At 32.1% G+C, this 25,030-nt stretch overlaps 1 protein-coding gene across 5 annotated transcripts in view; it reads right to left on the bottom strand.

Moving 5' to 3' along the window:
* Positions 1–25,030, bottom strand: part of CNBD1 (cyclic nucleotide binding domain containing 1) — a 460,555-nt gene that overhangs the window by 78,396 nt on the left and 357,129 nt on the right. For 4 of the 5 annotated variants that reach the window (XM_042973091.1, XM_015538490.2, XM_042973092.1 and 1 more), the window contains 2 exons: positions 23,148–23,257; positions 21,273–21,423 (listed from right to left, as the gene is read on the bottom strand). In XM_042973091.1, the coding sequence (XP_042829025.1) occupies positions 21,273–21,423; positions 23,148–23,257 (261 nt within the window). Of the gene's footprint in view, positions 1–21,272; positions 21,424–22,749; positions 22,914–23,147; positions 23,258–25,030 lie in introns of those variants that run through there. The other variant, XR_006212925.1, reaches the window with a different exon arrangement.

Raw genomic sequence — 25,030 nt, 5'->3', positions numbered from 1 at the left:
TGGAAAACAGTATGGAGGTTCCTCAAAAAATTAAAAATAGAATTACCCTATGACCCAATAATTGCACTACTAGGTATTTATCCAAGGGATATAGGTATGCTGTTTCAAAGGGAGAGATGCACCCTAATGCTTATAGCAGCAGTATGAATAATAGCCAAAGTATGGAGAGAGCCCAAATGTCCATCAATGGATGAATGGATAAAGAGGATGTGGTATATATATACAATGGAGTATTACTAAGCAATCAAAAAGAATGAAATCTTGCCATATGCAACTATGTGGATGGAACTAGAGGGTATTATGCTAAGTGAAATTAGTCAGAGAAAGACAAATATCTTAGGACTTCACTCATATAAGGACTTTAAGATACAAAACAGATGAACATAAGGGAAGAGAAGCAAAAATAATATAAAAACAGGGAGGGGGACAAAACATAAGAGACTCTTAAATATGGAGAACAGAGAGTTGCTGGAGGGGTGTGGGTGGGGGAATGGGCTAAATGGTTAAGGGGAATTGAGGAATCTATTCCTGAAATCTTTGTTGCACTAAATGTTAACCTACTTGGATGTAAATTTAAAAATAAATAAATAATTTAAAAAATAAATAAAATAAAAATATACATAAAATAAAAAAATAAAAAATCAGACAGGAGAGTCTTTTGAAGTAAAAAAATACTATAAAATAATGGTAATTAAACAGTTTATCCTTTTAAATAATAAAGCAAAAAAATGAATAATCAAGAGTTTTGAAAAGATTAAAAATAACTTTTAAAATAACCAATGATAAAATACTAGACTATTAAATGCACAATATTAGAAAAATTAACCATTCATGATTGCTTGGGGGTAGAAATGATCCTTGCATTACATAAAAAGAAATTCTAAATAATTCAAAACTAGGTTAAAACAAACTATAGCACATTAGACACAAACCAAGAAGCAAAAGTGGATGGAGAAGGATAGCTGTCATTATATTTAAAAAAGTGGGGTGGCTGAAAATATCAGAAAACTGACTGACAATGGATGGACTAGGGAAAATATTTCCAATATATGTAACAAGAGAGTTTTCAGTACTACTAATTTAAGGAAAAGTCATATGAATTGATGAAAAAGGGACAAACTAATGAAAATAGAAAAGATATATGAGTAGGTAATAGCAGAAAAAGAAATGCAAATGTCAAATGAATATACAGAAGATGTTCTAAACATTAATAATTAAGGAAATGCAAATTAAATGATATTGTTGATTCTTATGATTCACAATAATTATGGTCTATAAAATTGCCACAAAAACTGAACCACTACTCCTAGAGGAATGACAGGAGTAAGTTTGTGTGAATCTCAAGTCACATTTTCATCAACCGAACAAAGCATAACCTTGTTTTATGAGTGTTTCTGTTTAAAGATACCTTATTTAATAAATACTGTTGATGAATTCCTTAACATTGAACTCATAGTCTATAGCACTGTAATCATGCTTGAATGAAGCTTTTCTAACACATGTTTTTTCTCCCTAAGGCATGTCACAACCTTCTTGCACTTCCCAGACAGCACTTCAGCACTAGGGGGCATTTTTAAATAGGAAAATCACCAACAACCACAAAAATGAGTAAATCATGGGACTAAATAAATAGTCTGAAAAAATTACACTTATTTATGGTATGAAAACTGAAACAAGAAGGCAGTGTGTGTTGGCCACTTAGATTTTTGGTTGCTAGGAGCATGTCTGTGAATGGTCCAGAAAGCGCCATAAATATTGATTTGGGCATTAAAAATCAACTTCAATGAGTAGGCAGATTCAAAATACAGAATCGAAAGATAGGATCATTTTAAACCATCTGATGAGGAGAGCCTGAAAATATTGTATGCCTAATGTTGGTGTAGAGAAACAGGAATTTGCATACTCTGTTGGTGGAGTATAGTTTGGTAGTAATTTTTGGATAAAATTTGACAGTATATATAAAATTTAAATGTTCCTGCAGTATGGCTAAGTAACTCCATTTCTAGATCTAGCCTTGGTAATATAAATGTTCATAAAAATGTAAATATAAAAGTGCTTATATCAAGAACGTTTCTCATAGCATAATTTGATAAACAATTCAAATGTTCAGTTTTAAAATAGTATTAAGCTGAATTATAATGAATCCATACTATGGTATATGGTATAGTAATTTCTAAAAAAATATGTTGGACCTATATACACTCAAAAAGTAAGATATCCTACATACATCAGGTATAAAGGCAAGTTGAAACACTATATATAACTTATGTTAATAAACCCAATTTATGTTAATATTTAAAAATTTCCACATATATATAAATTCATGTAAATATATGTTTAAGGTCTTGAAGTAAATTCAGAAAAATGATTACGTATTCTTCTAGGATAGGAATTGAGATTTGAAGAGAAATTTTATTACACTTAGGTACGCTATTTATTTATTTATTTATTTATTTATTTATGTATGTATGTTACTATTTTTATGTACTACATTGCTGATTTTTTCCCACAATAACAACATTAAAAGTAATCTTTGGTCGTTGTTTTTTGTTTGTTTCAATTTTTTATTAGTTAAAAAATGTATTACAAAAAAGCAGGAGTTATAAGGAATAGAACACTATCTTTGCCCTTGAAGATTTAATTAGCAAGAAACACAAGAATACATTTTGTTATATAATTCAAAATTACAAAGTATCATGAAAGACAGATATCTAAGTATCATGAGCAAGAGCAACTGATTCTAAGCATGGACATTACAGTGAAAGAAGGTAATATCCCAAGAGTAGAAGTTTGCTAAATGATTTAAGAAGAATTCTATAGTTCTACAAATAATAATAAGGTGTTTGGAGAAAGTTAATTGGTATGGCTGCATAGATTATCATGGCAGATTATAGATAGCCACTCACAAAAGACTGAAGAAGACTATTGTATTGCACAATTTCTGGGCCCTAAGAAAGGAATCCGATGGGGGACAATACACCTAAGGGTTATATTCAAGACTTACCTCAATATTTCCTCTTCCGTAAGATTCCCTTGTTAGACAGGAGTGTCTTTATCTTCCCTCTATGAACTCCTAAAATGTATGGAAAATGCTCTGCTTGCATACCTTTATGACCTCCCTGCCCTGACACTGGAGGGTATGATCAAAAGCCATCATGAGATTCACAAGGGGTTAAAATCACACACACACACACACACACACACACACACACACACACACACACACACACCACTACACAGACATACACACAAAAGGTTTGTACCTGTGTTACGCAAAACAATTTTTCCTTTTGTTATGCTCACAACTTTGTAAACATGTATTACAGAATTTTTCATATCGTTTGGCACATATTAGGAAACCAATAAAAGTTTCTTAAATATTCATCTCCCTTTTCTCCAGAACTTGTGTTCTCAAAGCCATACAGTTGCAGTAAGAAAATTGTTTTCATTAAAAAACAATCCATGCTAATTTAACAAGCATACAAGCAACTATGGATCTGTACAATCTTTAATCTATAACTATTTATTATCATTTTAATTTTTATCTAGAAGGGGCCTATAGTAATTTATGTCAACTTCAAAGCATATATTTAATTTTATATCATTATATTCTCAGTGAGAAAACATTTAACAAAGTACATTGAACTGTTAATCTATGTTTAGTAAGTGAAGTGGGAACCAAATATTAAAACAATACCATTTTGCTTTAATTCAATTAATTGTTTTGGTGGTTTAATGTCTTTGCTTAAAAGGAAATAAACAATGTCTCGTATTGATCTGCTTCATCATGGCAGCAATGAAAATAATAGAGTTATTTCTTTAGCTCTAGTAAAAAATTATGTTTTCTTTTTTATGCATTTCTTTTTTTATTAAGCAAGCAGACAAAAAATTAAAAAATCAAGATAGCTTAATCAAATGAAAAATGAGTTTAATTATCTGAAACCTACACTAAATGTTTTTTGTTAAAAAACAACTAAGAATTTATGTCTCCCTTTGATATATGGAAAGCCACCCTCTAACCAGAAAAGTAAAACACAGAGGTTCTTGAATGTTAAGCATGTTGAAAATGAAGCACACACACCATCTATGAAAAAAGGTGTTTTTGCCATCATATCCTTGGATATGCAGACAAAAGAGTAGAAATAATTATTATAGCCTTTCTTGTAAGCCATTCTTCAGTTAGTGTGTGTGTGTGTGTGTGTGTGTGGCGGAGGGGTTGGCATGTATGAAGGAGCTGTGAGAGAGGAGATACAGAGAGAAAGGGAACAACAAGGAGGATGCAAATGGCTGCAAACAAAATTAAAAGAAATAGTAAATGGCAGGACAAAATGGTTTTTCTTTGGGATTCATATTCTTAAATTTAAACTTAATGATTGGTCTGAATATATATAAGTTGAACTATCCTACCATTTTTCATTCCCGAACCCACACCATCTCTTCATCTAAACAGCTATTGTGTTTACAGCTGGGAATAATTACTTGACATTTAGTGGTGCTTTGTATTGGGAGGGATCTTCTTTTTTTTATATCACTAAACTAAACTGTAATTCTTCAAGGAAGTTCTGATTTTAAATATTCTCTAGAATATATGTTAAAATACTCAATATGGTGTGCTTGGGTGGCTCAGTCAGTTAAGCCTCCAACACTTGGTTTCGACTCAGGTCATGATCTCAGGGTTCGCGAGATCAAGTCCTGTGTTGGGGTCTGCACTGACAGTGTTGAGTCTGCTTGGGATTCTCTCTCCCTGCCCCTTCCCTGCTCACGCTCTCACTCTTCTCTCTTAAAATAAATAAATGTTAGAAAAATATTCAATATGACCATGATTATATTCAATCAACAGATGACAAAACATACCCTTTGATCACATATACAAAGTAAACATGTAGCTGATAATTTGATGTTATTCTTAAATCACATTTTATATTACCTTTAATCTAAGAGTAGTTGACTGTATCCTTTTCTCGGTTTCAACGGGTCACTTATTAAACTAACTTAATTACATATTAGACTATAGAGAATCTAAAGGATAATAACTGTTACTCACTGTTCCCTGAATAGTCAATGTACAATTGAACCTGCTCACTTGTATTTACAATTGCTTCCCTGAATTTTGATTGTATTTCTCTCTCCCATCAAGGTATCCACATTTGCTGTCTTTGAGACCGGGAAAGAGGCACACTTACTTCATAGCTCTGCTCAGTGACAGTGCACAGGTGGTTTTCTTTTCCTGTTCTATGGCATAGCTGATTTCTGCACTCATCTTGGCATTTAGCCATTCACTGGGCTTTTACATCTCATGCATTGATCCCTTATTACTGTCAAACTTCCTACTTTGGGGGGGTTATCACTGACTTTTTCTTTGCAATTCAGACTTGTTTTACTATGAATTCCACAATCTCTTTGGGGAAAGAAACAATGGTTCATATTTTTGAACACCTCAGAGCCCAGTTCTGATTACATATTAGATGCTTTCTAAAAAGTTGAATTCATGTGGATAAAACACAATGACCAATAACAATTTAGTCCATATGTCTTTTTGCAATTACCCATCTTTGTTATTTTAGGAAAGAATTGAGATTACTTGCTCATATCTTATCTAATTAACAGCACAGAAGAACTGTTTCTGTAGGTAGGATATTACTGAGAGTAAAAAAATTGTCTAGTCACAGTGTGAAATATGCTTGAGTTCTGTCAGTGGGAATTGTTTCTCCCACTTTGTCCTAAACAAGTCTGCTATCATTCTGTTTTCTGGAATCTCCTCTTGGTAATCTTCTCTTTTGAGTCAATATGCCTAAAAACAAAGTTGCTTTTATCCTCAGTCTTTCTCTACTCCCAATCTTCTAAATTCCTAATCTTTCCAATTCCTCTGCCTAAAAGCTTATAGTCATTTCATAGCCCTGGAATCAAAAAAAAAAAAAATCTGTAGGCAAGCACCTGGGTGGCTCAATTGGTTGGGTGTCTGACTTCAGCTCAGGTCATGATCTCACTGTTTGTGCTTTTAAGCCCCATATTGGGCTCACTGCTTCAGATCCTCTGTTCCCCTCTCTCTGCTCCTCCCCCACTCATGTTCTCTCTCTCAAAAATAAATGCATATCAAAAAAAAACAACTCTGTAGGTATACCTTCAGAATATTAACTTGAACTATTCAAAATGATAATTTTGTAGGTAAAAAATAGTTAAAAGCCAACAATGTTTATGGCTCACCCATAATCATTCAGAATCAGAACACTTCTAATCATCTTCAGTGCTACTCTTCTAGTCCAAGTCGTCATCATCTTTTTAAAATTATTTTCAATATTTTCTCCCATTCTGTGAATTATCACTTTCTTGATAGTAAAATTTGCATTTCAAAAGTCTTTTTTTTTATCAAGTCCAATTTAACTTTTCTTTTCTTGCTTGTGTTTTTAGGATCATATCTAACAAGGGTTGCCTAATCCAAGGTCACAAAGATTTACTCTCAAATTTTCTTCTAAGAGTTTTATAATTTTAGTTACTACATTTAGTGCTATGATTGTCTATGACCCATTTTAATTTATGTGTAGTGTAAAGTAGGGGACCAACTTCATCCTTTTGTGTGTGGATATCCATTTATCCCAGCATCATTTGCTGAAAACACTATTCTTTTCCCCATTCCATGTCTTGGCACTATGCCAGAATTTAATCGACCATAGTTATATAGGTTTATTTCTAGACTCTCAATCTTATTCAATTGATACATATGTCTATCTTTATGCCATTACTACATAGCTTTATAAGTTTTAAAACTGGGAAGTATAAGTCCCCCATATTTGTTCTTTATCAAGATTATTTTGGCTATTCTGGATTTCTTGTGTATTCATATACATTTTAGGATCAATATATCCTTTTCTTCAAAAAAAATAGCCTGGGAATCTGATAGGGATTGCTCTGAATCTATAGGTTAATTTTGAGACTATACTATCATCATCCTTTATATAAATTTTTATTCCCACACAACTGACGTTTTCACTTCAATCTTTGCTCCTCAAATCTATTCCTCATGTAGAATCAATGTGATTCTTTGAAAATTGAAATCAGATTATATACCGCCTCTGTATATAAATGTCCATGCCTTTCTGCTTCACCCAGAATAAAATATAAGGTCCTTTCAATGGTTTAATGGTCTGGCATATACTTTTCTTTGGCTGCTACACTGATTTCATCTTACAATTTTCCCCTTTAGTCACTCATTTTAACCATACTGAATTTATCATTAATTATGCTGTGCACAATCCACCTCAGATTCTTTATACTCCCTATTCATTCTGACTACATCCTTCCTCCTCGGAGCATCCTTCACTTCCTTTAGGTCTCAGGTATAATACTATTAGATGGTATTTGATCCTTTTTATCTAAAATAGCATTTCTCCATCTATCTCTGTCTTCTGATCTGCTTTGTTTTTCTTCAGAGCACTTACCACTGCCTGAAATTTAATATATACCATACATATATGTTTTTCATATTTATCCCTCAAATTTAATGTAAATTTCATAAAAACAAAGATTTTTTTTTGTTCACTATTTTGTCTTCAGTGCTTAGAAGAGTGCCTGCCACATAGCAGGCACTCAGTAAATATTTGTAGAAAAATTAACAATATATTTTAGAAGTATCTAATTGCTATAGATGAAATAGCCAAATTTAGCAGGAGTCTGTTAGACAATGTAATATACCTATAATACACAATTAAAACTTCTCCTTCTTCTTACATTCAATATTATTGTATTATTCAAGCAGTATGTCTACTTTAAAGCACATGTCAAATGATTTTGAAGACCAACATAGTCTTAAATGAATAAGTCTTCTTTGAATTTATTTTTAGCAAGTCAAAAATACTAAGGTCTCATAATCATTACCAGTCCTGACAAGCAATAAAATTTATATCACCATTTTCTAAAAAGAATCACTGGCATCTCATAAATAGTATTCTAGACAAGGAAGCCAAGAACATTTAACTTCTTCACAATTCTATTTTTAACTCTGCATGATTTGGAATGTGCTGCTGGACAAGTCATTTATCTTTTCTAACACTAGGTTGTGTTTCTTTAAAACAAAGCTAATACAACTTGCTGCTATTTATATTTTGTCATGCATATAGCAATGTTGATAAAGGTGACATAATTCTAAACACAGGCTAATGTTGCACTGGGGAGTTGCCATTCAAAAAGAAATAATTCCTGTAGTATAAAATTTTCAGTGTGAATAAAGAAGGGTATATTGATATTATAGTATGAAAAATAACAGAACTATAAATGCATAGGAAACTGTATGGTAAAGAAAAGTATCAGGAGTCAGGGAGACTTTTGTTTAAATGTTGATCTATACTTCCTAAGTGTAGTAGAATGAAAAAGTTTAATTTTATGTAACCTTAGTTCTTTTCTCTAAAAGGAGAGTAACAAACACTTTTATAGCACCTAACATGGTGCCTGGCATATGGTAGGTGCTAAATAAATGTGCAGCTCAATACCCTTGATAAGGACTATCAAATGGCCATGGCACCAAGTATAAAATCACAAGTCTCATGAAAAGATAAGCTGAAACAACTACCTCTGTATGAAGCACGTGGGGATAACTGGAATGAGTTAAGATTTCCATTATTAGGTTTTTAAAAAAAATTTTTTTTAACATTTATTTATTTTTGAGACAGAGAGAGACAGAGCATGAACGGGGGAGGGTCAGAGAGAGGGAGACACAGAATCTGAAACAGGCTCCAGGCTCTGAGCTGTCAGCACAGAGCCCGACGCGGGGCTCGAACTCACGGACCGCGAGATCATGACCTGAGCCGAAGTCCGCCACTCAACCGACTGAGCCACCCAGGCGCCCCCCATTATTAGTTTTTTAATTAGCTGATATCTCCATAATAAAATCACATAAAAAATGAACATTTTGGGGACACCTCGCTGGCTCAGTTGGTACAGCATGTGACTCTTGATTTTTGGGTCATGAGTTCAAGTCCCACATTGGGCCTAGAGTTTACTTAAAGAAATGAATACTTATTATTATTATTTTTTTACAAAATTGAATATTAAAACAAAATGAAAAAAATTATGAGGATTTCAAAGGCCTCATAAAAATTTGGGACCAAGTCAGCTATTCAACTTTTTTCTTTTTGCCACTTAAATATTGTATAGAGTTGTTTTTTCTAATTCCAACGTGAAATAAATATCCTTCTCAATCCAAATACTGTCAACAGAAATTGACAGCTTGGTGTGTATATGCCATCCTTTTGTGTATTCTCAGATAAATATTTGCATATGATTTCTATTTTTTTCTTTATATATACTTTATATATATATGTGTGTGTATATATATATGTGTGTGTGTGTATATATATATATATATATATATATATATATATATATATCCTGAAATATATTTTGGAAATTATTTAATATAAACAGATAGAAATGTAATTAGAAAGACTAATTCATTATCCAAACCAAGAAAGACTATGCTATTAAAACTCAGTTTGGACACCAGTTTTAACTGAGACTGTCCTAGGAGAAACAGGGAGTATGGTCACACTAGATGTTTGGTCACACCAGTCGGTAGTTGCACAATGCTTTATAATCCAGTTATTCTATAATTTAGTCACTACTTTACTAGCTGATGTCCATTGAGGTCGCTTCGAGTTTTAGGTCACTCCAAAAGCAAACAAACAAACAAACAAACAAACAAACAGAATTGATGTAATAAATATTCATTTTCTGGTAGTTTTTTTTCCTGGAGGAGTGAATCCTAAAATTACATTGCTGAGTCAGGAGGTTTGTACTTTGAAAGAATCACATTAATAATGTCAGATAACATTCTAAAAAAGCATTTCACACTCCCTCCAATGATATATGAGAGCACTCATTTCTCTACAAGGAAAATCTATAGTTACATGGACTGATTTCTCGGTCATTCCTGAATCTGATTAATATATATCTTCTTGTAGTAACATCACATTCTTTTGCTTATAATATATTTAAAACTTTAACTATTTTTCTAGTTAGATATTCTCATGGAAATGTTGAAATGCTGAACATATTGTATTTAAATTATATGTACATTGTGAAAAAGATGACATTTTATGATTTAAATTTTGTCATCAAATCATAAATATGTCTTTATTTGTTTTATATTCTTTAATAATATTTTTATGAGTTATTTCATGTAGACCCTAGGTTTCTGTTATTGGATCACTCATTTTACTTTATACTTTTTCTTGTCATCAACAAGTAGTATCTAGTAGTTCCAACTAGATAATATTTTATTATAAAAAGCTATTAAATTTTGAGTTTATACTCTTGATATTTGACATCTTAATATTAAAATATTAACATTAATTATTAAATTACTTTGATCTTTTAGCTAGTAATTAAATGAACACTCTTGTTTATGTAAGTAATCATAATAAACAAAGAAATTTTGTTCATTTTTCTATATTTCATCCTAATATTTCATGTTATTATCTTGGATCCGAATTCTGGGTCTACCCCTTACAAACTGTTGTAATTATGCAAGTGACTTAAGTTATATATGCTCTAGTTTCCTCTTCTATAAAACGAGTTTAATAAACTTAACTAAAAGAATTTTCTCATTTTTGTGTTTGTTCAATTATGTATTGTGTATCTCTTCTCTCATTAGAATATGAACTGATGGGAGTAGGGTTCTTTCCAGGTGTCATTCCCTTAGCACCTGAAAGAGTGCCCTGGATAATGTAAGTGCTCAAAATTATTTGTTAACTGACTGGATGATGGATGCATGGATGAATGAATTTGGACATGCTTTACGCAACCCTCATTTGTAAATATGTAAGTTGGCAAAAAATCCCTTCCTCATTTCTCCTTGAATTATTCATTGTGACCAGGTGACAAGAAATTCCTCTGCCTGCAGAGTTATATGAACTCACCTTTTGAGTTGGATGCTGATCAGACTCTGTATAAGCATGTAGGCAGCATCTCAGTCACCAAAGATTTTGGCAAACAACCGAACTCTATTTTATTGACCTTGCTCCATTTTGATTTTTCAAGCACTTTGACAAGATCATTACCCATTTTTCCACATAAACTTTAAGCCCATTTCTTGACATTGTGTTGCCCAGATAAACTATGGAGTCCTAACTCTTTTTCTCTAATTATACATTCCTGATCCTCCATATAACTTCTCTGATTCACCAACTGAGTACATGCCTTCTCCCCATGCACTTTCTGACACAATTTGCTTTTAATTTCTAGGTAAAAATCCACATTCCCAAAGCACCTTAGTTCTAATCCCTATAAAGATGATTTGTATGAGAATTTGTTAATTTATCTTCAGACATTCTGTTATTTTTAATATCTTTCCATTTTTTCAACTCCAATAAAATACCAACACATAAGCATTGTTTTAAAGACTGAATAAACCTATTGGAAAGATATAGCACAACAGCGAAGCACAACAATAGAACATAAAAGACTCTCAGCAGCCAGTATATAAGTATATATTTTTAAATATTTACTTATATTTTGGAGAGAGCAAGAGAACATGCAAGAAGGGTGGAGGGGAAGAAAGAGAGAGAGAAAGAATCCCAAGCAGGCTCTGTGCTGTCAGCACCATCTTATGAACTGTGAGATCATGACCTGAGCCAAAATCAAGAGTCAGATGCTTAACTGACTGAGCCACCTAGACATCCCTCAGAAGCCAGCATATATAATTAAATAGTAAACTATTAAATGTGTACAGAGAAAGTGCAATCCCTCCGCCAAGAGATCTATGTATCTCTTACTAGTTGAGATCCAGATAGATCCAAGGTCTTAAAATAGACATAGAATCATGAATGCACTTCCTAGAGGCAGATCAGGAAAGTATTAAGGAAGGGATCCAGTATCACTTTGAATAGACCTTAAAATTTTTAAAACAAATTTAACTTCTAATAAATGGTAACTATAACCAATTTTGTGGGATTTTATATGAGAAAAGGCATTTAAAAAATAAAAGACAAAAATTTTGTCTTGCATGTTATAATGTATTTCATTATTTTCTTTGAGACTTTGAAATGGTTTCTAAGCCAAGATTTCAATCTAATAGCCTTAATTAGTCACTATAATACAACATCCTAAGAAAAAAGACTGTAGAATACTTACACTGAATATAAAGACTTACTTATAATGAATTGTCTGCCTTTGGAAAAGATGGCCATTGTAAATTCTCTCAGTAGATTTACTGATAACCTTGTCTGCAAATATTTCTGGGTCATTTTCTATTAGGTATTGGTGGATCTGATATAGTCTAATGAGGCTTATTTTGATTTTTGATTTGTCTAACTTTTTTCTTTCTCTTCAAAATGTACTAAATTCGACTTAACTTCTTTCTGTGTTAACTGCCACCACACAGTATATTCTATAGCATTGGATATGTTCTGGAAATATATAAGTATCTTATAAGATGTTTTTAAAAGATTTTATCAGTGAATTTTAAAAGTATATTAATTTTTTGAAAGAACTGAGTTAATGTTTCTGCTATCTCTTGCCTATGTGATATTTTAATGACATTATCCAAAAATAATTTTAAAATTTATTCTAAAAGTTAGCCTATACCTTCTTTATGCACACATATATTGTTATTCCTAATTGTGTCTTGAAACTCTTTTTCAGTAGATTTCTAGATGTTAAGAATAAAAGAATAATCATGAAAAGGATATTCATTTAATGTCTTAATTTGGAAATTTTTACTTTTCTAAGAACTCCTCAGAAAATTTTGCATTTCTGCCCGTTGTATGACTCAAGGTAGCACTTGCTAGTTGCTATAACAAACAAACCAAAATCGTGGTTGCTTAATTCAACAAATGTTTATTTGACACTTGCACGAAGTCTAATACAGATGTTCCTGGCTGAGCTATTCTTTTGGGAAGTTCCATCCAAGAAAAGGATCCCAGAGTCCATGGTTCCCACCATCATGTGATTCTGCTATCTTGGACCACTTCACTTTCAGACAGCGAGTGAGATCATAGGAGATTGTATCTTTCATGGCCAGGCTAAAATAATTTCCCTTTATTCTATTAGTCACAGCCAGTTGCATGGTTCCAACCTAACTGCAAGAGAGGCTGGGGAACTTAACCTTCCTTTGTGCTCAGGAAGAGAAAAGGGAGATTGCTAAACTTCTAGTCAGTCCTGCCATACAGGTATGCCAGTCTAGAACATGGTAGAGGAAAATAATATCAAAAGTGGGAACAAAAGTCCTCAATTATAGTTTCTTTTACTAAAATTATTGTTATTAAAATCTTGGTTCAAAAAAAATCCTGGTTCAAGGATCAAATTTTAAAATGCAATATTTTTATCATTTGTGCATTGCTCTATAAATAGAAGTGATTTTATCACGTTATGTACGTGATACAAGTAGTCAATATTTATCCATCAGTTAAGATGCAATATCAGAAATTCTTTAGAAAAACACTATGCCACAATACAAGACAGATGAAGTGCAGAGGAAATAATTCATTTTAATTATCACATTTCAGTGGGTATATAACATACTAGATATAACTGCCATGTGCCTGTTGATGGGATACAATATTGTCTACATTCTGATTGTCTTTTCCACGAATTGTTTTATAAGGGATCAGGATTTTTTCAGTGATTAGATTTGCCAAATAATATCAATAACCAAAAGAACATAAAATATATACTATGAAAGTGTGGTTAGAATGATCAGAAGCTGTAATATTGAGTTAGTTAGATGCAAACTATTGTAGACTATAACAATTAAGTAAGCATTTCCAATATAAATATTAAAAGTTATCAAAAAATGTAATGTAACTTTATACAATTACATAGGTATATACATAGATTTGGAGTCTGCAGATATATTGAGGCATAGAATTTACAGAGAAACTTGATGTGATGTTTTATGTGAACTAATTCTAAAAACACATTTAAGAAATACTGGGTTCTCATCAGTCTTTGGAGTGAATTTCATATTTGATTAATTTGTATTGTCTGTTAAGCCAGCAAGGCACTCTGCATGGCATGGTAATTTCCTATTTACCAAAAATTTATAATATTTTCCTTTTATTTAAAAATCACAAACTTGAAGTATACAAAACATTTTCTAAGTAAATATAACACATTAACTTTAACTTTGCAAGACCTGTCACTCAAATTCCCTGCTGAAAGTAAATTCAAGATTAAGGTTCATATAGTTACAGGATTAAAGAATCAAAACCTATGAAGGTTAAGGACTAAAATTGAACTAATTATTGTTATCAAAATGCTTCATGTCCAGGCAAGCAAGAGATGCATCATTAACTCTGCTTTTGATAAATGCCTTTAACCCAAAATTCTGCCTGGCTGAATGTCAGATTTTGTTATTTATAGTCAGGGTCAACTATATTTCAATATCACCTATATGGATAGTGGATTGACCTAAACCCATTGAGCTGATACTTTTATAATTCAGGGTCAGTAGAAGTGTTACTGGTCATTGATCATCATTAGAAAAGTCTAGTTTCCAATAACACTTGATTTTTTTCTTGAGAAAAAAACACCAGCCAATAGCTAAACCCATTAGTCAAAAGAAGTAAATTCTGTCTTTATTATTGAAAGATGTTATCCATCTACTTCTAAATCACATACTTGATAGTTACATATTTTTAAAATTTATAACATATGTACTAAAAAAGAATCTGTAATAAGGTAAATATATAGTCATAACTAAAAATTGATTAAAGTAGCAGAAATGAAAATTAGGGAGGGAAGGACAGAAATACTAGTGTGAGTTTACTAGGTAAAAGAAGTTACCACAATTAATTAGTTACCAATTTCTGGGAATCTAAGAAAAGTGGAAAATATCATTGATTACATTGTTTACAAAAAGGAAGCATGCCATCTCACACATAAAGAAAACTTGTTCTGGAAATCTAAAAAAATATATATGTGAATTGATTAAACATATCGTTAAGAATTTTGCTGTAATTCACTCATGTGTGGAATTTAAGAAACAAAACAAATGAGCAAAGGGAGAAAAGAAAGAGGCAAACCAAGAAACAGACTCTTAACTATAGAGAACAAACTGATGGTTAGCAGAATAGAGGTGTGTGTGGGGGGGGGATAAGTTAAATAGGGACAAAGGAGGGCACTTGTGATGAGCACCTGGTGTTGTACGGAAGTGTTGAATCACTATATTGTACACCCGAAAGTAATATTACACTGTATATTAACTAACTGGAATTTAAATAAAAACTTAAAAATTTTTGCCATATAAAAGTTTAGGTATTTTATTTTATTTTTTAAACATTTTTTTTTTTTTTTTTGAGAGAAAGGGGGCACAAGTGAGCGAGGGGCAGAGCTAGAGAGAAACAAAGAGAGAGAAGTGGATCTCATCCGAAGCAGGGCATGCTTGTGTTCAGCCAAAGTGGGGCTTGTGCTCACCCAATGGGGGAGTCGAGCTCACCCTCTGCGGGACTCGAACTCATGAACCATGAGATCATAACCTGAGCTGAAGTCAGATGCTTAACACCCACGCACCCTAAAAGCCTAGGACTTTTAATGAGATAGATTATTGATATGTATGAGTATCAGAGAATGAAGTAGACCATTTATTTGTGGACACAATAGTATCACTTAACAAAGAACTATTTTTATTTAATTTTCAGTGCCATCCATTTTTATTAAATCATAGATATTTTCTCCCTAACATGATCTTCCGAAAAAACCCATCTTGGAGGCAATGTCAATAGTAACCACTAACCATAAAACTAACTCAGACTTTATGGAGATATTTGGAAATCAATAGGTTTGTGAAAAAATATTAAAAAGTATTGACTATCCATAAAGAATCTAGGTGCTATGGGATAGAAAAATTAACAATGGCATGTTCCTTGACCTAAAGAAATTTATAATCCAATTAGCAGGATAAGAAATAAATAATGAATGAACTGGAAATTGTATACTACTAGTCATAAAAAGGGATATAATACAATACAATAAAAGAATTATATTCAGTAAGGCATTTATTGTGTATTTTAAATGACTGTCAATGTGTCAAAGGGTCACCATGATCTAAAGTCATCAGTTACAACTTTACAGAGGAGGAGGCCTCTGTTTTGTTGTCACTTACTGAGCATCTATTGTGAATGTTGTCTTTTGAACTCAAAGTTTATTAGGAAAAGCAGATGTGTATATATACAATAAAATACTGTAGTATGTGTAGCAAGAAGCATGTTTATAAGGAGAAATTTCCTGGAAACAGGCAAATTCTAATACTTGGAATTTAGAAGGATAAATAATGGTTTTCCAGCTTAAAAAAAATAATGGTTTTCCAGCTGGTAAAGGAGAGAAAACTCATTTCAGAGAAATGCAATAGAATAGACAAAGGGCTTAGAAGCATAAAACAACATACCCTTTTACAGAAATTATACTTAGCTCAATATTGATGAGCAGTTAAGTAGTAAGAATGAAGAGATAAGCGGCCTGGCAGAGCCCATATTGCAATGGATCTTAAGCCCTCTTAAGAACTTTCAACTTTCTATAGAGTTCAGAGCTTCTCAATCAGTGTTTAACAAAAGGCTTAAGGTCAGTGAGACACAGATGATCTCCTCAGTCCTGGTGCAGCTAAAAGGGATTGAGATGCAGGAGTCTGATAAATCACAACTTAGATTGAGAGCAATGTATTTTCCTCTATTTGCCCTAAATTTCTTTAAAATATCACAATTTTTATGTGTTCTATGATGAAGATATTAAGAAGAACTGTTATAGATGATGGGAGTCAATGAAAGACTTTAAGTAGGGGAAAGACTAACAGATTTGCATTGTAGCAATTTAATTAGGGACTATATGAATAATGGATTAGAAATAACAAAGCTAGAGACAGGGAGACTACTTAAGTGGCTACTGGAAAATCTAGGTAGAAGATAATTAAATTATGAACTAAGATATGGCAAGAAAATTTAAGGGGTAATTAGGAGGAAGAATTGATAGTATTGGTAGTATTGGTAGTATTACAACTTTTCTCAACTCCAAGAGTGTACATGTCATATGTAGAATGCAATGAAATGGTTTGTTCCAATGTTCAAGACAATGACCCAGTGGCTGTGGGGATTTCTGCAGAGTATTAGAGGAAATATTTATTGTTGACTTCTTCAGGAGGCAGGATTATGAAAAATTTAACATTTGTGGCCTCTTTCTGCCATGTCAATCATTCCTAGCCTGGAACAAAGATTGAGACACTGAATTCTAACATTTCTTCTCCACCTCCCCTTGGGATCCAGTTTGTCTACCAAGAAGGGTGTTTCTTCCTGCTTCTCCATAATTTCTACTGGGAAACCCTGCTCTATCGTCTGTGTGAGAAGATATCTGGTTGTTGAGCACTGCTAATGACTCTAGGTAATCCAGGTGAATTTTGGTGTTTAGGATTAGGACTCTAGTCTACAGATACGAGAACTACATTCTCCAGTTTCTATCAGCAATAAAGCTACTATTTTGATCTCCCTTCTACTCTATTCTTTTGTGTTGTTCTCATTTGCTTTAGAATTCAGGCAAATAAAAGGAATGCTACCTATTGGGATCTTTTATTTTTTTTTTAATTTTTTTAATGTTTATCTTTATTTTTGAGAGACAGAGCTGAGTGGGATATAGACAGAGAGAGAGGGAGACACAGAATCTGAAGCAGGCTCCAGGCTCTGAGCTATCAGCACAGAGCCCGACACAGGGCTCGAACTTGTCAACTGAGAGATCATGACCTGAGCTGAAGTCGGATGCTCAACCAACTGAGCCACCTAGGCGCGCCTGGGCTCTTTTAAATTTCAATATGGTTTTGAGGACTAAGGAAAATGGAACTCAATCAATCAAAATAAGACGCATTACTAATTTCATGATATTTTCATGGGATAAACTAATTCATTAAGAAACAACTACTTTTAAATATCTGCAAGATATTAAAAATATGTGGCTGGTTTTATCATTAACAAAACAGTTCTTCAATATATTTATAACATGCTTAATGGGATAAAATGATATACTGTGAGACAATTATATGAAATATAATATTTTCACTCAAAGCTTTGTCCATGAAAACCCAAAATAAAACAAAAATTTTATTCAAATTAATATTCATATTTGTTTTAACAACATTCGTAATGAGCAAAAAAGATTCATAAGAGAAAAAAATACTTTTAAGTGTCATACCTTATTTTTAACTTGGAAAATGTATTTTTATATCAAAATTTTATCATACAGCAAAAAACAAAAAACAAAGGAAAGGGAAGCATATTTACTCTGGCAAATTGTGCAAAGGTTTTGGCTCTTCTGATTAACATTGTTATCAAGGAGACACCTGGTTATAACTTGCCTCAGCAAGAAGGAGAAATACTGATGGACTGGGAAATAGATATTTTTGATAGAATGTATTCATAGCTCCTAAAATGTCTAAAAGACCTATCTACAGTAAATAAAAAACTAGTTTCCTAGGCTTTTGATTAAGAGAATCATTATCAGAGATAAAGGTCTTTGGACATTCTTTCCCTTTAAAAACAAACTTTCGGAGAGTCTGTAGCAATGTCATCTTGGAATTGAAATTTTCCTTTTGGGAAAGACAATTTAAATCTATTGCTATCCTTTATTTTTTCAGTCATGAATAGTTGAATGAGATATAATTAAAAACAGTGTTAATTCATTTTTTATATGAAAAGCAATTCTTTTTCATTACAAAAGTAGTATACTTGTTTTAATGGTAGGATAAGAATTTCTGATATCAGTAAAATTAAAATAGTTGGTATTCATAATTTTAATCTAAATGACTTGAGGTATAAGTTCTGAATCTGGACAAAATATATTACCTCCATAAAAATAATCTGATAAACTATATTCCCAGTGGCATTATATAAAAAGAGCATATTTATATTTGCTTAAACTTAGTAATATTTGTTTTCATTTTTATTTAGGTGTTCAAGGTAATGTCTGAGAACATGTACATAAACTGCAAAACAAATTATTTCCTATCTTCCAAAAGTCAACAACCTAAATGAACAAAGAAATCACTCTTCAAGTATTTTTAAATATTTCAAAACTAATTATTGCATGGCTTCTTTTATGATTATACACAGATAGTTATATATATAATTCTCCAGATAAAGTATTTAACATTTATGTAATCTCTCATGTTTCTTAAATTCTGTTCTACCTATCCCCAGGTAGGTATGGTGAATGCATTGTTCCCATTAGGTATTTACTAAATATCGTTGATAAACTGGATCATTTAAGCAATGTTGGCCCTTTAATATGATTTATGTGGGAACAAATAGGGTGACTTGTATACTTGAGAAAAGATATGAACTCTAATTTGGTTTTCCAGTAATACATTTACAATTCTAAAAAGAAATAGTATGTTTAACAATATTTGATATTATTAGAAAGCATAGGCAGTGTAATCTACATATGACTGAGGATTCTGTCAGAGCACATTGGTTTTATTTACTTTTTAATGGACCACCTCAAAAATAAACAATTATTCCTAAATACAATGTAATACACCAAATAATAACAATACCATCGTGATTACAAGCTGACATATTCTGGGTTTTGCTCATGTTTATTATTCTATTTTAATGCTTCCATTTCTCATCAACGTGATATTTTTTAAAGCACATTTTACTTTCTCTTAAATTCCTCCCTACGCTATTTTACAGAGATGGATTCATATATCAGATGATAAGGATATGAAAATGCAAAAATAGGGGCGCCTGGGTGTCTCAGTCCACTAAGTGTCCCACTTCAGCTCAGGTCATGATCTCAGGGTTCATGAGTTTGAGCCCAGCGTCCGTCTCTGTGCTGTCATGACACCTCAGAGCCTGGAGACTGCTTCAGATTCTGTGTCTCCCTCTCTCTGTGCCCCTACCCCACTAGCACTCTGTCTCTCTAAAATCCATGTAAACACAGACCCACACCATTCAAACCTGTGTTGCTAAAAGGCCAACTGTAAAATATTTTATTTTCTTGTAAGTCATGACAAAACAAGCAAAATATAGTCCGTAAGAACATTTCTGTCTAGGAAATGTTTAATTAGGCACACAACATGTCAGCAGTTTTATAACATCAGTCCTAAATGAACAAAACATAGAAGGGAATTTTAAGTATGGACAGCACACATAAAAAATGCAACGAAAGCTTATACTAAGCCATCTATTTTAATTTTAGATTGCCAGGCAGCAAAGAAGATTCTAATACATGCTTGAAAGCAGTAATTTCATGTGTGAAATGTTGATTTACATAAATGAGTCCACAGTGTATTTGCCTTGCACCAGTTAACATTATTAGTATAGGAAAAGAAAAACCTAGCCTATAACAAGTGAGAATATTGTAATTTTAATTGGTGGTTAGTATTTATTTTTAAGTGATATTTACCTTGAGGAGGGTTTCTATTTGAATGTCACAGAAGCAAAGAAAATTAGTCAATGCTATTTCAAATTTATAACTTTTAGGAACAGATATATGGGTTTGAAGTTAAGCAAAATTACAGTTAAGCAAGTAGAGAGTAAATATTTCCTAAAAAACATTAAAAAAAAACCTTGAAATGCAAGACAAAGGGATTCAGTCAATCATACATGGATAATCATGAAAGTGTTTCTAATTGACAATGTTTATTTAAAGCAAATTTCTCACTCATGTTAATTTCTATGATTTTTTCCTTTTTTATCTTTTATCTGATGTTTGATATTCTTAGTTTTATTATACAAAAATTTTGCCTTTCTTTAATATCTTATTATGTCACTACTTATTAACCCTATTCATTTATCCTTCATAGTCAAGTGCATATACTACTTGAGTATAATGTTTGAAGGACCAAATACAGGTGGCTGCATGAATATTAAAAGATTATTCTTTTAATATTTTCAGAATGCTAGAATTTCAGATAAAGGTTCAAACACCACAAGTCATGATCTTCATATACACTTGATCTAGGTTGTACACTGGAAGATAGTATACCTTGACCTGAACCAGAAACATAGAAGCAATATTTGTAGAGATGACAAACCAAAAGATACTTCATAAAGGAAAGGAATGTTGCCATTAATGGTAATTTGGGAATTAGCAGAAAAAACTGTTAATACATTCTAAAAGTGGCACAGTCAAATCAGACAGACCATGAGGTGTTAAAGGAGGCTATTTACAGGTATACTGCTTATGTAAATAAAATATATACACACATACTTACTTGAGTGTCCTAATATTTCTGTGAAATATATCCATGATTGCCAAAAACTCATCAAATAAAATGGTATAAAAGACATGTATGTACTTACCAAATAGGTCCTTATCTTCAATGATTGCCATCTCAACCTCTTTTCCAGTAACTATTGTGCATGTGAAAGGAACTTGAAGAAGAACACTAATCTCACCAAAGGATTCCTTCTCATTAAGTTTGCCCATACAAACAAGTTTTTGATTTTTTTTCTGTAAAAGATATAGATCATAGATGTTCAATGAAACCAATTTCACACAATGATAAATACTGTTATCATCAGAATTCACTGTTCATAAAACATTTTGGTATATGGTATTTAAAATGCAATTTCATTCAAATCAGAGAAAAGTTATTTACGCATGTAGTTAAACTATATAGAACAGTAGTTAATTGATAGACAACTTCACCATATCTAAGGTAATTGAAAGTACTGTCACTTAGTGATCTATGAATTAATTTTTTAAGTTTGTTTTTAGAAAGAGAGCACAAGTTGGGGGATAAAGGCAAAGGGAGAGAGAAAGAGAGTTTATTTGATATAGGGGTGGATCCCACAACCCTGGGATCATGAACCCAACCAAAATCAAGAGTTGGAAGCTCAACCAACTGAGCCACTCAGGTGCCCCTAATTTTTTAATCCACCAAGATGTCTAGGAAACGTTGAGCTCATTCCCTTTTTCAAGGTCCTAGGATAGCATTTTGTAAATAGAGTTTAGCTTTGAATGTTTTGTGAACTACCATTTGTTAGCTCAGCCCCAGTTGCATGGGTGGACTAACAGAGAATAAAAAAATAAGCACAGATGCCAGGACCAGAACTGATAGAATTAATAGCTGAGATGGAATTCCATGCAGACTTTCTTATTTAAATAAGAAAGAAACATGGAAAGAGAGTTTGATCCAGGGAACTAGCAATTTAGGCCCAAATTAGAAACAGTGGAAGAGGGCCTACAGGTTTTCAGTATGCATATCTCTGGAGGAAAAGGTTGAAAGTCCAAATTATCTTTTCAGAGAGACCTCAACACCATGGGAAACAGGGATGAGTTGATGAGTAGCAAGTTTAAAAAAAAAAAAAAAAAGAATGTAGCTCTCAGAGTATGACATGACAGGGACTCAGAAGAGGTGAAAGACTTTAATAAGTATCCTGGGGTTAAAAGCAATATCTCACTTGAAGAACTGCCATTTATATAAATGGCAAATCCTCACACTAAATATAACTAATATAGCAAAATTCAACTAAGTTTACATATTAAATTGAACTCCATTGAAGACTGCCTGACCAACCAAAAAAAGATTAGTTCTAACTTTTTTTTTTATCACTCTGCATTAGTGTTTTGCCTGTTCTAGAACTTCATAAAACTGGAATTATGCAGCCTGCAGTCTTTTGGGTTTGATGTTTTTGCCCAACCTAATGCTTTGAGATTCATCCATATTCTTGTATGCATCATTAGCTTTCTTTATTGAGGTGTAGCATTCCATTGTATGAATATATTACAATGTTTCTATCCATTCAACTGTTAGTGGACATTTAGATTACTTACAGTTTTTGGCTTATGAAGACTTTGTGAGTCTTTTTGTAGATGTATATTTTTATTTCTCTTGAGTAAATATCTAGAGTAGAATTTCTGGGTCATTTGTTAGGTGTATTTTAGCCAATCTGATATGCTTGAAGTGATACCTTGTTGTGGTTTTAATTTACATTTTTCTGAGGAATAAAGATGTTAAGCATCTCTTAATGTGCTTCTAGTCATTCCTATGTCTTACAACTCAATTTACAACTTATCTTACATTCCTGTATCTTATAATTCAGTGAAAAGAAACAATAAAAAATAGTAAAAAAAATTGAACACAAATTCCACAAGACAAACTAACAACAACTATGCAATAATTAGGTTGTATTAAATTATCACTAAAGAGAATAAATAAGTTTAAAACTTACCACTTTTTTTGGTTGTAGTTTCATAAGTCCTACAATATTTCTATAAATATTACAATATCCAGAATAAATATAAGCCACAAAAGAAATTATCTTCCCACTTTCCACTACCACTGAAAATAAAAGAGACAATTCATTATTTTACACTCTTCTCTATACAAAATTATTTTAGACATGACAATAAAAGATGACATTTAATTCAGTAACTATTAGTGGAAAATTTCTTAATGGATGGCAGTTTATAGGTAGTACTCAGAAAATGACAAATTTACATCTTTTACTTCTATCTGTAACCTAATACATAAGTAAATATTGACAAAACTTTGGCAGTAAAGGCAACAGTATGCTAGTAAACTATCAGGTGGAGGAGACGAAAGTGTGGGACAAGTCCCAATTTTTAGCATTTACTGATTGTTATTGTGTTAATATTCCTACCATGGCTAATTTTAAATTGCTAGTGGCTTAACAACCAGCTCACAAAATCCCTGAATATTTAACTGTTGCCTCCCTGGAGCCTATGCCTTGATCCAGGCCAGGCATTCTACTAAATATAGCAGTGGTTAAAAGCAGTGGCTTTGAGGCCATAATGGTTTGGTTTAAAACTCTACTCTGCCACTTCTTTTTTTTTTTTTTTTAGTGTTTATTTATTTTTTTTTTTTGAGAGAGACAGAAACAGAGCATGAGCGGGGGAGAAACAGAGACAGAGGCACAAAGTCCGAAGCAGGCTCCAGGCTCTGAGCTGTCATGATAGCACAGAGCCAGATGCAGGGCTCAAACTCACAGATCCTGAGATTATGACCTGAGCCCAAGTTGGACGCTGAACCAACTGAGCCACCCAGGTGCCCTTGCCACTTCTTAAGCGACCTTAGATAAATTATAGAACTTCTCTTAAGCTTTAAGTTTTTCATCTTTAAGATAGAAAAATTGGGAGTTGCAGTTCTATACTCGACACATGGTAATTAAGTGTATATAAAGTACTTAACCCTAAGTTTTGGCATATAGTATTGCATAACAAATCATTTAATTATTATTATCATCACTATTTTCTCAAATTTGTGAAGCCACCCTAAGGCCAAGATATACTTGAAGGTGAACTGGATAATACCTTTACAAATATCAATGGGTTACAAAGCAATATAAATTAAAAGACATCTGACCTAAGTAACGTTAAGTTATCAATAAAATGTAATTTAAATAATAAAATAGACTGAATTTATATGTATTAAAGTTACTATTTCAAATTGACTTTCAAATTTGTTGATTTTAAAACATATCAATATTATTTTCTGAAAATCCCAAACAAAAGTGATAACATAAATATAAAGATATATGTGTATCTTTCTTGCGTTTTTATAAAGTAGACAATTAAAAAGTATTTTCAATTACTCAGAAGCATTCATTTCATAGAGTATATATCAGCACAAGGAAAAATATTGGTGTTATTGAAAACTAGCTAGAGAATAGCATAGCTCTTTAAAAATTATGGTTAAAAAAGAACAAGGTGACAATGGTAAACATAATTTACCATAGGCAAAAAAAATGAATGCCAGTTTACAATGGAAAATACTTTACTATAAATCAAGTAGCGTTTCAATTATTTTGCTGACATGTTTATGAGAATATGTTATCTCCCTTTACTCACATAATATTCAGAGCTCAAAATTTATAATTAAAAAATTAAAAGGTTATTCTACTGTCACCAATCATTTATTTTGCTTAAATAAAAATTTATGGTAACACTTCTGCTGTCTTATAATGTGTTTCTTACAGCCAAAAATTAATATTATAAATTTATCTTAAGATATAAAAGTAAAGTATGTTTGTAGAATTATTTGTAAATTGCATAGACAAGAAGAAATTTTCTCATAGATTCTATTCTGAAAAGC

Source organism: Panthera tigris, chromosome F2 (assembly GCF_018350195.1).
Source record: "Panthera tigris isolate Pti1 chromosome F2, P.tigris_Pti1_mat1.1, whole genome shotgun sequence".
Classification (NCBI taxonomy): Eukaryota; Metazoa; Chordata; class Mammalia; order Carnivora; family Felidae; genus Panthera; species Panthera tigris.
This window is presented reverse-complemented; position numbering and strand designations above follow the sequence as displayed.